Source organism: Pleurodeles waltl, chromosome 2_1, assembly GCF_031143425.1.
Source record: "Pleurodeles waltl isolate 20211129_DDA chromosome 2_1, aPleWal1.hap1.20221129, whole genome shotgun sequence".
In the NCBI taxonomy this organism is placed as follows: domain Eukaryota; kingdom Metazoa; phylum Chordata; class Amphibia; order Caudata; family Salamandridae; genus Pleurodeles; species Pleurodeles waltl.
Window position 1 is genome coordinate 133,546,392 of NC_090438.1, and position 15,938 is coordinate 133,562,329.

The following is a 15,938-nucleotide window of genomic DNA, read 5'->3' on the forward strand; positions in this document are numbered from 1 at the left end:
CTTAGTGCAACACCCTATGTGTGATTGGTACACTCAGAGGTGGGTCCCAAGCTCATTATGTCATAGGACTCCATCTGCACTCTACTGACGAGGACCAAATAGGCTGAAAGCAGCCTGGGTTTGCTTTTGATCCTGTTCAGAGGTCCTTTATGGAAGTGATTCCAGGTGTTTACCAAAGCTTCCTTTGTCTGTGTCCTGACCAAAGTCATGGGCGGACAGGTCCAAGAGACTTAGTGACGGGACAAGTAGAAAGGAGAATGTTTGTAAGAGTTCATGCCATTCTGATTTTAACCAAAATATTTGCACTTATTAACTTCAGTCCACTTCTAATCCAAAAATAAAAACACATTTTCAAGTTTAACACCATTTTCAACCAGAAGTTCTATTCAAAGACACTTGTTCAGCACATTGAACCGCTTTTTTAATACCTGTGCCATCCTTAAGGTGTTCAAAGTTGCAGATCTTACTGATGCTGAGAACCCAGTTCTGCATTTCTTCTTCTGTTTTTGCCACAAGATAAAATGTGCGGAACGTCGTTTTCACAACAAAGACATAGTGGTTTTGAAATTCTTTCTTCACAATGTTGAGACCAGTATGCGTCTGCACTTCGCACTCGTTGAGATCTATCACCCGAATGGGCTTCTTTGCGCTGTTGGTTTTGTAGTACTCCAAGACATCTGGGTTCCCGCTCATCCGACCTCTCCGCAACACAAACCAACGTTTTCGCCAAGCCTATAGGATATAAAAATACACACACATTACACACACATTACAGAGAGACTGTTACTTTACATCCTTTATTCACATTTCACTGACCTGCCAAAGAGAAGAACATTTGTATTCTAGAATATTTCGGACCTCGACTTTGAAAATCCAACTACATTTTTGTGCAAAAGGAGCAAATACAGGAGCAATGTGAACCTAGAACCACATGCAAAGAGAAAAAGGTTGACTTTATATTCATTCATGCTGATTGTTATAGACCATTTGAGTAATCATCAGCGATTGGTTGTAGATTAGCCTGCAACAGTCATGACCTTGTGCTGATCAAGAAGGCGTATTTAGTCTCTGGGTCTGATTCAGAGCTTGGCAGAAAGGGTTATTCCATTACAAACGTGACAGATAACCCACCGGCTGCATTTCAATTCTATTACAGCCTATGGAACTTGTAGTACGGCAGACGGGATAACCATCATGCTTGTGAAGGAGTAACCCCTTCAATGAACTCTAAATAAGGTCCCTTATCTTATTAACCACTGATGTCAAATGTCACTGCATCCTTTCAGCACATGTTCTTCTCAGGTTCTGCTAGCATGTGACCATCCAGAAGCAAGGCATGTGCAGTGAATGTTTATGGACTTCAATTAGTACCTCCGAAATTGGATTTTATTCTTGAAATATTCCTCATTATGTGAATCATACACAATTCTAAAATATCACATCAGCTCTTTCTAAGAGAGGACTTCGTTTCAAATACTAGGTCTGGTGTCTATGTGAATTAACACATCTATGTCAGGAGTCTGTGTTTCAACTCATGGTCACAGGTTTCCAACCTAGCGGGTCCACTCAGCCTCTCATTTTTCTTTGGGCAATGACTACCTTGTGTTTGGTAACAATAAACATCTTAGTCTGCACTAATATGCCCTATGTTTTTGATCGTGCTTTATAAATACAAATGCAAATGTTATTTGAAGAACTGCTAGATTTATGCATTCACTGCAAATATGGCTGTGTAACCTGAAAAGCGCAGGTTTGAACACCAGTGTGTCTGCTCAGTGTTTCATCCTGCTAAAGAGGATACAAATTAGTCCTATTTCTACCTTGAGGCCAATTCATTAAAAAAAATTAAAACCTGAAATCTACAAATCTTAGATTAAAGTTTCCTGCAAATTTTGGCTTTCTGGGGCTTTGCTAAAAAAAAAAAAACAATCACACTATCTAGGGAGGTCAAGGCAAATTTTGGAATTTCCTGCAGACGACTCCTCCACTAGATTTACACATGTAGGTCGCCCACTATGTTGGCAATCTGCAAGAACATAGGTAGCAGATTTTGTACATTTTTAAAATCTTCCCATACTTACAGAGAAAATCCTCTGACCACCAAAAAATATGATTTATCTCTTTTTTTTGTGCCCTGAAAAAGAACTTACTCTTGCCTCTTGAAAAACAGTTTTGCTCGTGTTTCCACATTCGCTGCCCTCTGAAGGGTTGGGTGCGATGCACGGGGTGAAGGGTGGGTGGGGTAACACTTAATAAAAATTAAAATAAATAAATAAAAACTTACCTCCACTGCTGCCACCGTGCACTCCTCTGTCCCTCGTTGCTCTAGGCTGCAGGCACAGGCTCCCAGCCTGCCCTGCGGCCAATCCTGACGCTGCGCAAAGCAGCATCAGTATTGGCTGGGAGAGCCCAGCCAGGGCGCTCCCAGGCTAACTGGGAGCCTGTGCAGGCTCTCTGCAGCCCGGCAACTGTGTTGCTGGGCTGGAGAGAGCCTACTGTGCATGTATGTTTGGCTGGCCCGAGACGGCCGACCAAACATACATATGCAGTGAGGGGAGTGCACAGTGCACTCCCCTCATCGTCGTCATCCCCAATGCCCCGACCCATTAGCAAATGAAACAATACTAAACATGGTTTATTATCGTTTTGTTAAAGGTGAGTTGCAACGGCTGCTGCTGGCGGGGAACCGAGGCTCCTCTGCCCTAACGGAGGAGCCACCCCTATTGTGCACCCGCAACTATTCCCATTATTATCAGTAGAAAAGAACTGGGTGCACCAACAATTCTACTACGACATTAAAGAAGGATATTGCTATGCTCTAAGTGTCTTTTTAGGTCTCACCTAGTGACTGCTTTTAGCTATTTATTGTAAAAAGACCTATTATGTAAAATACAGCTACCTAGCGTGGCTTTTGTTCAGTCCAATGCTCACAACTGTTTGGCTTTCTTCTCCAACTCATTTGCTTAGTTCTTCTTCAATGGTTTTCATTTCTCCTTTTCAGTTTCTTCCTCCCCAGGTATACAGTTTCTTTACCATTCTGTTCACTGGATGATTTTTATCCTGATATGGCAGACATCCGGGAACTATGTTATCCTTTGTCTTGCAACACTCCATGATAGTGCATGTGTTTCCATGCTCTCTTCTCCGTGTGCTGCTTTACCCTTCATATCTCTACACCTTCATGCTCTATGTATTTGTTGTCCTCCTCCTCCGTCAGCCTGTCCGTTAATTTCCCCATCTCTTGTGGTTTGTTTTTCTGCCTTTTTTTTAAAGTCTTCTCCCTTCAGTTCCTCTATGGACTGGAGCAGTAAGCTTAAAAACGCAAAAATGGCTGCAGCGGCATCATGGCGTATGCATGCACATACACAGTGACTCAGCCTCACATACACCGTCATGCTCGGGCTCGCTGTTTTAGCTTTTTTGCTTTACAATGTTGTTCAGAATCCATAAGACGCCTCTTTTCCGTTTATTGATGCTTTTCAGTATTTACAATAAGCAGTGGCAAAGTCAAATGGTTATTGGCCAATCCCTTTTAAAGATGCTCACTATGTGCTTAACCAATGTTGTTGCTAGAGAGTGGCCAAAAACCACACTTCAGCCCACACTTTCACATATTGGCCGAAAGCCTTACTTAGCTGAGAACTGTGAATTTGTGGATTTTCTCCACCCAAACTCTCCGTGCTATACCACGTTAGACAGCCTCCTCAAATGTTTTTTAATTGGATTTAGCTGCAATATTTACACTGAAATCATGTCAGCTAAATATTCTTCCTATCGGAAGGGCTCTAAACACCCAAACAAATCTACATGTGTTAGGCTGGAAAGCAAAATATCAACTCTGTACTTAAGTCGATCACTAACGTTTCTTGGAAGTATTTTTTAAATGTGTTGGTTGATTCGCTGACCAGGAAGAGTCCCGTCGTCTGCAGAGGGGCTTAGGGCTTTGAATTTCTGGCTGTCCTGATTTTCTGTGGGTGCATCACAGAATAATTGATTAAAAAAACAAGTCTAATAGAGTGCTGTGCATTACCAAGCAAAATAGCATCTTTCGCCATTACTGGGTGGCACAGTCAAGAAATGAATCAGCCATTTAAACACGAGGCACCTTAAGGGGTTACTGTAAACTTTGAAAAGCCTTGTGGCACAGTCCGATTTCACTATGCAGTGAACATCTTTTTCATGCAAGTGTGGAAGACGCTCTACGGACTTCTCATTGGACCATGCCTTTAACAGTGCTTTCAAGTCTCAGGCTAACGACTAGCAGTGATGGATTAGGAACTGAGAGCAGCTACGAGAAATAAAGGTTCTTACTAGCCCCGTGGGGCACAGAGCTAGGGCAGGAAGTAAGCTCAAAGGGACAGGGCAGAAGTGTACGCAGTAGACAACTGTGTGTCACCTATGTGCCACCAAAGCACCACACCATAAGTACACGTGGCACATATCCCTGCCACAGAAGATGCGGTGCGCATCCGACACGCTGGAAAGATATTACAGAAACCATACACTAAACAATTTAAAATCCGAGCCGCGCGCGGTTCCCGTGTCGTTCAATAGCTTAAAGTACTTTCGTGCTAGAAAAGAAAATACCATCAGAAATGATTCTTCATGTTTGCCAGGTGTTCCTGTTTTATGCTGGATGACTTCTGATATTTTGCTGAGTGTTACTCAAATATCATACGATGTAGATTCTGAGGGTGGTGCGGATGTCATATTAAAGGCAGACTTGTATTTCAGAATACTGCGGATCCTCTAAAGCTCAGTGTGTAAACCGGCTACGCTTCGGCTACACTGGGATTGTGGCCCTGATGTCAGGGTGGGTGAACGTTATGTACTATCCTCAGGTCACAGATGCAACTGACTCAGCCCTCAGACCATGACTATACATCAAGATTGATCATTCTCGGGAGTTCTGCATCATGTTAGAGCTATTGCCATGATGCCAGCGTCCACATCACCCCAGTGAGCGAAGCACACATTACCGGGCCAGTTTTCTCGCCGATCAGCACTATGTATACAAGAATCTGCATGGCATTTAGCATAAGGAAGTTAAAAACCTAGGAATCACCATGGATTCCAAGTTAACTATGAATGCCCAAGTGGACAAATTAGCATGAACAAGCTTCATCACCTTGAAGACTTTACGACGCATCTTCCCCCACCTCGGATTTCCACACAAGGTGCAAGCTACTATCTCGCTTGTACTATCCAAACTGGATTATGCCAATGGCCTCTACCATGGATCATCTCTATCTGTTATGAAAAAACTACAACGTATCCAGAATTCCGCAGCCAGGCTACTATTACATGTAAAGCCGCAAGCCCACATCTCCCCTGTCTTACGAGCACTACACTGGTTACCAGTTGCCAGAAGATGTACTTTCAAGCTGCTTTGTATCACCCACAAAGCTATACATGGAACAGGACCGCTTTTTATCAGAAACAAAATAACCAAATACATCCAACAAAGAAACCTCAGCTCAAGATTGGCACCATACAAGAAAAGGACTATAGGTGGTATATCCTTCTCCGTTCAAGCAGCCAAACTATGGAATTCATTACCCCCAACTATAAGAGCCACAGATAACTTTCTTGTCTTCAGAAAACTACTCAAAAGTTGGCTCTTTCCTTCATAGCCACCATATTCAAACAACTATGGACTGCATATTCCTATGTTGATAAATATTATTTCAGATTATGTGTATATTTCTAGTTATGTATAGTTCTTTAGAAAATATGTATCGCTACTATGTCATAACAATAAAATACACACACGCACACTCTTTAAACCTGTTTGACTAAGTATATTTTACCCATGATTCTAATTATGTATTGTATGTGCATATGTGTGTGTATTCATGTGTGTTTGTATGTGTATGTGTGTATGTATATATATATGTATGTATGTGTGTTTATATGTTGTTTCTGTGCTTGGCATGTTCGTAGGTCATTGCATGGCTCCTGGGTGGGTTGTTATACTAGATATCTATGAATTCCTGCTCTCATCTTCTCACACTTATCTACCCATCATCATATGTCATGTCTCTATCAAACTATCCTCCATTCTCATTCTGACTCATCCCAAGTCCTTTCTACTACTTTAATCTCCTAAATAACTCTGCCTAAGCTCCTCCCTCCGCTTCCACATCTAACTCACCAAACCTCACTCTACTACTGTGACCTCCCACACAACCCTACTAAATTCTCCTGCATTTATCTCACCCTGCTACTATGCTCTCCCTAACCCTTCCACATACTCTTCCCTCCCCCATCCCCCTTTACTCATCCCAAACCTTTGGGTTGAGTAAATTAAGGATATACTCCCAATTAACACTTCTGGATTTCTTTCCTCCTCCACCCCTCCATTACTCCAGTCAATCTAACTAACAAACTCTCATATCCGCGGCTCAATCATTATAATACTAAAACTGTACTCATTACTTCCCGATTCTAATCCATCACTAATTCTTGTTGGGTTCCAGAGTAGCATGCTACTCACCGAAAATCGCTTAGACGCCTCGCCAGGGGTAGTAAGCGCTATATAAATACGATTACAATACAATACAATATGACACAGCATTGCCACTCCAGTAAGAATACACAAACTCACATTGGCTACAAACATGCAAAGCTGCGATTTTGCTAACTACAGTGTTATCATTCAGATATGCATTTCAAGTGTGATTGCCACATCAGTTCTCACAAGGTTCCTGCAGCATTTAAAGGACTTTGGGCCAGATGTACCAAAGGATTTTACCCATTCTGTGTCTATGGGAAAATGCTTTAGTACATATGGCTCTTTATAACAGTATGTTAACTCTCAGCATATAAATCGCCAATGCCATTCAAATACCCGCCTGTGCTAAATTTAAGGTAAGACATAATATCAATTCAATTTTTAGCCATTCCTATTTAAAAGGTATTTTTTTCACAATTACTCCAAATGTCAGATTTTCTGGTAACCCTTAGGGATCTGTACAAACTAAAAAAAAAAGGCCAGAAGGTGTGTTTTTGAAGACCTAATGAACTTTGCTTTAGCAAATATAGTGTTAAGCATCGAAGGTGAAAACCCGGTTCATTGTGTTAATTCGTTTAACAGTAATGCAGTGACCCTTCTTGAGCAGCACGCATTGAGGTTGATCAAGTAGGAAATACCACTGGCTAAAAAAAACTACCTTACAGCAGATCGTGCCACAGAAGAAGTTACAACTAGGCAGTATGAACCAGGCTGGCAATTGTCTTATAAGCAAGGACATCACTCACATGCAATTCCAGTTCTAAATGAGCTGGTTACTTTCTGAGCCTCAAACTCAATTAATGAGGTATTTTGATTAGTAGAGGAATCAGCAGATCCAGGATCCCTTTCAAATACTATTCAAAGTTCTTAATACACATAAATTGCTGGATTTCCAAGTGCTGAAATTTTGATTTCTAGGAACGAAATCTCTCTTCATTGTAAGGCACAGGAAATCTGAGGAAATTATGTCAGTTAGCTTTCTGCTATTGAGGTCTTGTCAAGGATCCTATTACTTTCCAAGGCATACGTTTCTTTATTGATGGATAATTTGAAATCAGAGTCTACAGTGGATCCTTTCCCTGTTTTCATTCTTCTTTCTTTGGAGCAGGCTAGTCATAACCGCCTTGATTAAATACATAACACCTTCAGCTAAAAGTGGAACAGTGCCCCAGGCAAGAGAAGAAAGTACTTCCAGTTCTAAAAATACCTTTCTTTCTTTCTGCAAATCATCCCAACTTTAAACCCATACCTTAACTTCCTACTGGAGATTAACTTGCAAACAATAGCTCTCATTGGCTATCTGAGGGACCACACTGAATTCTTTGGCTTTCTTGAATCAGCATAGGTTCTGCTGGAGGCAATACTATATTATCTCTCTAGGACTGGTAATGTAGGAGATGCTCACCTCTAACACCTCTTACTGACCTTCTACAGATTCAACTGTAGATTATAAACTGAGCATCTAGCAAAAGTGTGTGTGTGAAAGGAAATGCTTTGCGTTGGTTCTGCTCTTTTTGATTGACAATTCCTGACCTTCTTTCTCTACCTTTTACAGCCAAGATTTGTCCCATCATCCGCAGTTAATTAAAAAAAATCTAATCAAATCAAAACATCATGGGAGAGGGAAAATTACACAAGGCCCTTTCACTCTGCAATCTTGGCAATATCTAAGGCATCAGCATAGTTTTCTGTTGTTGTCTCTTGCTATCTTATGCATTCTCCCCACTACTTTAATGTTCCCTGCTGCTCAGCCAGTGAGTGAGGTCATTGTATGGTTGGAACGTTTACAGTGTTTGTAATTGGGTGAGTGGACAATTGGAGTGAGAAGGGCTGAGCGGCAGGGTGCTGCTCCTGGTGGGGCCCTATCTGTAACCTACAACTAAGCTAGTAAATCTACTTCTTTTAAAACCTACGAGCATCCATCATTGATTGAAACAGTTTCACTCAGAAACCAGACTCAAATTATTTTTGTTTATTTTCATATGGAATGAAGAATACATACCTAAGTTAAAAAATCTTCTGTGAATTTCTTTTGCTGAAAATTATGATTAACAGAATTAGGATCTGTAGACAAACATGTTCCATCATTGGACACTCATGTCAGCAGATTACATTTAGTACAGAGGAATATCTGCTAGTATGTCTGAATGATTTCCTGTAGTACTAAGGATAGCAATTGAACAGGAAGATGCCAATTGGGAAGGCAGCGAACACTCACTAAGTCGAAAGTTTAAAGATTGTAACAAAACTTCACAAATCTCTACACCTACTTTAGGTGCATAAAGTTAATGCCATCAACGTCTGGTTTAAATGTGTTAATGCACCATGAAAGGCATATGAACACCCTTCATACTTTATTGGGCTTTTGGAGAGGAAGTTTTTCATTGTCAAAACCTTTTTTTCATTTGGAGGGAAAAATAGAATAACTCTGTACTTCAAAAGCAATAGTAATCATTTACTTTTATATTGGTAGAACATCTACAGCTGTAGAGTTATGCACATGAATATAATTATATTATTTGCATGTGATTTCCCTGTGCAGTGTTTCACATTTTTATACAATTCATGACAAGAGTTGATAAAAAAACTAACTTGGAGTAAAAAACTAACAATTCAGCTCAGAGAAGCAAACTATAAAAAATGAGTAGATTTCTAGACTGAAAATAGAAAACATGCCTAAGCTCAAGCTAAACCGTCCCCCTGTACCTCAAAATATGGTCTAGGGATGAATGGACTGCCTACTGTGATTGATTGTGACTGACTACCATCAACCAATTACAACGGTTCTAACAAGAGGATCCTTTCTGAATAAAGCCATGCCTCAGAACCATTCTGACTGCAGCCAATCGGAACAGCCCATACACTAATCACTGACAAAGCCAATACGTTTTTCCTATGTGAGACCTACTGGGGTTGTCAATCTTTTTTTAAAGATGTTGCACGGCAGCTCAGGCTACTGTGCAACATGGCTAAAAGTAAATAAAAACAAAGCATTATGGCCAGCCCGGGGTTGGCCGCATCATAGCGCTTTTTTTGCTTACTTTACTTACTTTAAGCCATGTTGCACAGCAGCCTTCGCCTAACACAGCCAAATAGTTCTGCACAAACTAGTTGGCTTTGTTAATGCTTCTTTAAAGATGTTGCATAGCAGAGCAGTATGCTATGACACGGGCAGCGCTCGCCACAATATAACTTTTTTTGTTGTTTATTCAGCCAACATAGCTCAAAGAAAATAAAAACAATGCACTATGGTACAGCCAGCGTTGACCACAACACCACGCTTTGTTTTTGTTTACTCTAAAACATGTGCAATATGCCCTAAAGCAGCGCAGGGGATTAGGGTTGGCAACCAACCCTCTCCTCTGTGGAAAGAATGCAGCTGTATGGCCAGAGCTACCGACTGGTAGTGGGGAAAGGATGTGATAGGTGGGTAGGGGTAGGAGGGAAAGGATGTACTAGATGAGCAGGCGTTAGGAGGGAAAGGATGTGATAGGTGGGTAGGGGTGGAGGGAAGGATGAGATAGGTGGGTAGGGGTGGAGGGAAGGATGAGATAGGTGGGTAGGGGTGGGGGGAGGATGTGATAGGTCGGTAGGGGTGGGGGAGGATGTGATAGGTGGGTAGGGGTGGGGGGGAAGGATGTGATAGGTGGGTAGGGATAGGAGTGAAAGGATGTACTGGGTGAGCAGGAGTTAGGAGGGAAAGGATGCGATAGGTGGGTGGGGGAGGATGTGATAGGTGGGTAGGGGTAGGAGGGAAAGGATGTACTAGATGAGCAGGCATTAAAAGGGAAAGGATGTGATAGGCTGGTATGGGTGGGGGGAAGGATGTTATAGGTGGGTAGGGGTGGGGGAGAGATTTGATAGGTGGGCAGGGGTGGGGGGAAGGGTGTGGTAGGTGGGTAGGGGTGAGGGGAGGATGTGATAGGTGGGCAGGGGTGGGGGGGAGGATGTGATAGGTGGGCAGGGGTGGGGGGAAGGATGTGATAGGTGGGCAGGGGTGGGGGGAAGGATGTGATAGGTGGGCAGGAGTTAGGAGGGAAAGGATGTGATTGGTGGGTAGGGGTGGGAGGAGGATGTGATAGGTGGGCAGGGGTGGGGGAAGGATGTGATAGGTGGGCAGGGGTGGGGGAAGGATGTGATAGGTGGGCAGGAGTTAGGAGGGAAAGGATGTGATAGTTGGGTAGGAATGGGGGAAAGGATGTGATAGGCGAGTCTTTGTGAGAGGTGAGGCTGCGTGAGAGGAGTTAAAGCAAAAATGGCGTAAGAGTATGTAAAAAGTAAAATATAAACCCAAGTTTCAGTTTGTAATATTTAGCCTTCAGACTGGGAGCCAATCAAAGATTAAGCTGTGCAGTGGTAAAAGGGCACAGATTATGGGGGTTATTCTAACTTTGGAGGAGTGTTAATCCGTCCCAAAAGTGACGGTAAAGTGACGGATATACCACCAGCCGTATTACGAGTTCCATAGGATATAATGGACTCGTAATACGGCTGGTGGTAAATCCGTCACTTTTCCGTCACTTTTGGGACGGATTAACACCTCCTCCAAAGTTAGAATAACCCCCTATATTTCGTGCAGATGCTGGAGCGCCACCCTGCACTGTATTGTCTTTTTGTATGCCTCTTGAGACGCTGTTGCACACTTTGAATACCAGCGGGTAAGAGAAGTTGAAGTAAAAACAAGCAGATGAAAACTGATCAGTCCATCCCTGAAGGAAGATTGACACACTGCCCCAGCGATGTATGCAATACGTTTTCAATGGGTCACTTCGTTTCAGGATTTAGTGATATGTTTGAAACAATGCAAAAAAATTATCATAAATCCCTGCAGGTAGTCCTCATTACTGTAATGTGATAAAGTATTACATTTGTGTCATTCACTCTTCCAAATGTGTGCACTATAATGACTTACCAATCAGAGTAAAAAATAACAATTACATTTGAAGCATTAAAAGTGCTTCCGCCGACCACTAATTTTCTAGCTGTACCGAAAGCAAGTTTTTAACAATTTTATACCTTGTAACCACTGATTGCGCATTCACACACCTTTAAAGCAATTGGGTCTGTTGAAAACCTTAAGTTTCAGCTCAGTGGAAGATCCATATGGTGTGAGACCTAGCCCTATTGAGGAGATCTGGAGTTACGACCAGAGCAGCCAGCTTTGGAGCTGGGTGACCAGGTACGAGACCCGGTGTCGCCTCAACATCCTGTAATTCTGGGCAAATGACTTAATCCTTCCATGCCTAAAAGAAAAACAAAAATTAATGTGTCCGAGTGTAATGTTATTGGAACTCACGTAAAGCACTCCAATACCTTCGGGTCGAGTTCACGCTATATAAATGTGCAAAAAAAAAGCAACAAGAGGGAGGATGGTGGGAAACAAAAAATGTGTAGCAGCGGGGTGGGTTCAAGAGAAGGACAGCAGGGGGTAATGTTCTAAAAAGAATGGGAAATAAAGAAGGTGTAGTGGGCTTGGCAGGCTAAAAAACAGGATAGGATGGGGGTGGTTTAGTGTTAAAGTAGAGGGACTGCAGAGGCACACACTTTCTGTGTCGGCCGAAAAATTTAAAAAAAGAGTACCTGAAGAAGTCTGCAGCCAGTGGAAGCAAACTGGCCACAGGAAGCAGTACTTGGTGCATGCTCCATGGTGGGGACTAAGACTGAAGCCTAGAAGGAAGCCCAATGCGAGTAGGAGGCACCAACCCACAGGAAGAAAGAAAATGAAAATGAGGGTGAGCTAACCAGTGGTAAGTATAAGTAATGGGTGGGCTCTAAGCCCTTTGAAAGTTTTTTTTTTCCTCACTATAGATTTCACATCGCTGTGCAGGCGAAACCATAAAACTGCCTGCAAATTACCTGGATCATTAATTTCCCTTACCGGATTAGCAAACAAAAAAAGGAGGCTTTCGGCTGGTATTCGCAATTGTTAAGGCAGGCTACAATGAAAAAATCCATAATTGCTAGTCCTCCTTAAGACACAAATCATAGACGATGTGTTAGATTTTCACATGTGATGTGAGCCTTACTCTTTTTTAATAAAACCAATCAAATTTAGCCATTCACATACTGCGTGCGCCTTTGCTTAAATCATAATATGCACGCTGAAATGTAAAAAAACCTTTACATTATCATAGTCAAATGGTGATTATTGCATTATAAAGACATGTTCCTCATCCAGAGAACATAGTGGGTTTTGCAGTCCTCAGACATCTGCTCTGCGATGAGTCAGTGGTATTTATTTAACATGCAGATGTTCTGCATACTGTCGAAGAGAAGTGCAGTCATTATGTGGACGTAAACCAAATTGAACAAGCACTGACAGAGCCAAGAGATCTGCTCTTGTACTGATATAATATAAATACATTGCTCTTTTGGTATCTACACGGAGCATTTTTCATGGCTAGATGTAGGCATCGATGTGGAGATCTTGGCCTTGTGCGAGATCCCCAACTAGTCAGCTTCCTGACCTCCACCCATTTATCCTAAGCCCACTGCACCCCACAACCCACATACACAGCGCTCCCAGGTCTGTTAGCTAGTACAGCTAAATGAAAAAAAAAATCCAATACCATCTATATGGAGACAAGTTGTTTCCAATGGTGCTGCTGAAATCTTTACGGGAAGCTTTAGGGATCTGGGGGCTGGGTTGAAGACATTCTGTTGTACATTCCATGAGGGGGTGTGAAGAATACTGCATAGTCTACGTGTATGTTTTTAGTGGAAAGACATTCTGAACTTGGTTATTGTTTTAGAGACAGCGGGCACAATTGGCAAAGTTTATACAAAGTGACTGAGTCTTGGGGTAGGGGAGCTCCTGGTGATCCTTGTTCCTTACATGAAGGAGGAGGAACCCTTTCATGAGAAGATGTGCAAGTCTACGTCTGTAAGAAGGATAATGGGGCGGAAGCCAATAAGATGGATATGTCTCATGCTAAGCAGGAAATGTCTAATGAAAGACAATAGTTATAGACGTATGCTAGAAGGTGCACTGCTGTGATAAGTAATAACGCGGCGAGGGAGGTGGCACTAGGAGACTAGGCACTAGGAGGGAGTTGAGCTAGCATTTATCTCAGCTAAACTGTAACTCTGCAGTCTCATCCACACCGATTGTGGAAACTGTAACCAGTGAATCTTAGTATTTTGTCCTATTTAAAACACTAGTTTTATATTAATATAAGGCTAAACTGTAGCATTACTTTATCCTTTGTTTTTTTCAGTAAATTTTTTGTTTTTCTTTGTATCTAACCTAATTTCTTAGGAGCTCACCAACTATAATGAACCTTTGTTTTTTTCAGTGAATTTCTGAGGTTTGTTTTTTAACATAAAATAAGATAATATTCTCAGACCTAACTATAATGTCACTTTGACATTTGGGTTATTCAGTGAATTTCAGTTTATTTATTTTTTACGTAAAATAAGATCATATTTCCTTACCATTCTATAACGTCACTTTAAACTTTGTTTTTTTCTCAGTGATTTCATGTTTTTTTCATCATATTTACTCACCTCACTCACTGACCATACCTTTTATCTGTGCACACTATGGAGCTGTAAGGAGCACCTGGCCGTAGGGCTTGGCCCAATCCTCTATAGATGGCCCACCTCCCTCCCAGCCCTGCAGCATACTCCCACACACGTGGCGAATCCGTGTGCAGCATGGGTATGGTAGCATGTTGTTTTTTTTTTTAAATGTCCCCAGTCCTGCATTACTCCCACCAAAGTACAATGGCGGGCCACTCTGGGTCCTTTGGGGTTTCTGCAGGACCTCGCCTGTGAGTACTGAAAGAGGACTGCAAGACTGAAATATAAAATAGTTATTTTGCCTCAGGGGACGGGGCTATAGGGCCCCCACTCAAGGGCCATAGGTGGGGGTCAGCATACACTTAACCTTCCCCCCTTATACCTTATTTTTTGTTTTCAAGACGGGGGACTGTGTCCTGTAATGACAACCACAACATTGCTCTAAAAGTTGAGGCTAGACAATCAGACCACTCGGTACTGTGGGACCAACTTCCAGATATCTCTATTTTGTACCCTAATTTCTTAAAAGGCTGCACAGATTTACATTAAAATAATAAAAAGCACCCTTTCTGGCTAAAGATCTAGCTTTCTATGCGAAACTGCATCAGGAAAATATGTTTTGGGACATCCCACATCCCCATTTCCTCAGCCTCTGCTTGACAGGTCACCTCAACTCTTTCAAAAAAGGAGCCGAGGTCGATAAACTTTTTTTGGTTAAGTTTTGTGAAGATTTTTCAAATGGTGCCAAAGTTATTTGCAAAACAAATAATGTTTTTCTTACTTATACTCTCATCTAACTATAGCTATTAAGTGGTGGTCCATGGGGGCACTTTAGGACAACATCCACCAAATGTGGGTGACTTAACAGATATGCTAGGTGAGGTCATAAGCAATGGATGACGGAGATACCAGTTATAGTTAGTTCACTCAATTTATCTGGGAAGTTGAAGTGGTTTTTCAGTATTTAAAATGTAGTTCTTCCCTCTTTTCAGCACCTAACTATAACATCACTTTAACAATTGTTTCTTCTGTGATTTTTTTTTATGGACGCCTATAATGTCACTTTAACCTCTGATTTTCTCAGTGATAGATAGATAGATAGATAGATAGATAGATAGATAGATAGATAGATAGATAGATAGATAGATAGATGCCACGTGTCCAACTTGATATCACTCTGTTTGTCTTTAACTCTTTAGCCTTCAATCCATCCATTACAAGAAGTGCCCTGGTAACTGGGATGCTCCAGACAGGCAGGCTACAACTCACAGCAGGAGCTTTGATACATGCTGTCCCTTATCTGCAAGCACAGCAGATGGCATCAAGCTCATACCATGTGCAACTCTCAAAAATATGCAGAACTACAGAGAAAGTCTGCACAAGAAAACATGCTTGCAGATTTATAACTGGAAAAACGCATACATCTTGTGAGAATTTGCGAACATGAAGCCAAAATCTTTGTCCTTTGCCAGATGGAAATTAACAAACATTTTTAAGTTTATTGTGTGGTATAAATCAGCATGAAACAACGCAGTCTAATCCTTCGTGCTTTAGATTGATGCTCAGACACGACCTAAATAAAAAAGATACGTTCCGTTATTCTTCATGTTACACAGTGCAGTTACAAAAGCCAGGATTGAGAGTTCTGTAGAACAGGGGAGGTATTTACTGCACTAGGTTAATACCGTCAGCCAGGGAGCGGTATTTCACGTGTGTGATAAATACATGCAAAATGAGGCATAGTAGCCAGAATCGGTATTTGCCGTACTGAATTGGGAATAGTTTGGTTTTTTGAGCGTTTTGCAGTGAGAGGAAGTTATTTAGAAATGGGGAAATTACCTCAGAGTGAGACAGTTATTAAAAGGAGCGTTAATTATTCTATGTGATAAATACCACTCAAGAG

The 15,938-nt window shown here is 41.7% G+C and overlaps 1 protein-coding gene across 1 annotated transcript in view; it reads right to left on the reverse strand.

The window, feature by feature from the left end:
• GAB3 (GRB2 associated binding protein 3) overlaps nucleotides 1-15,938 on the reverse strand; it is a 293,254-nt gene that overhangs the window by 109,953 nt on the left and 167,363 nt on the right. The window contains exon 2 of the mRNA XM_069211804.1: nucleotides 429-732. Within this exon, the coding sequence (XP_069067905.1) occupies nucleotides 429-732 (304 nt within the window). The remainder of the gene's footprint in view (nucleotides 1-428; nucleotides 733-15,938) is intronic.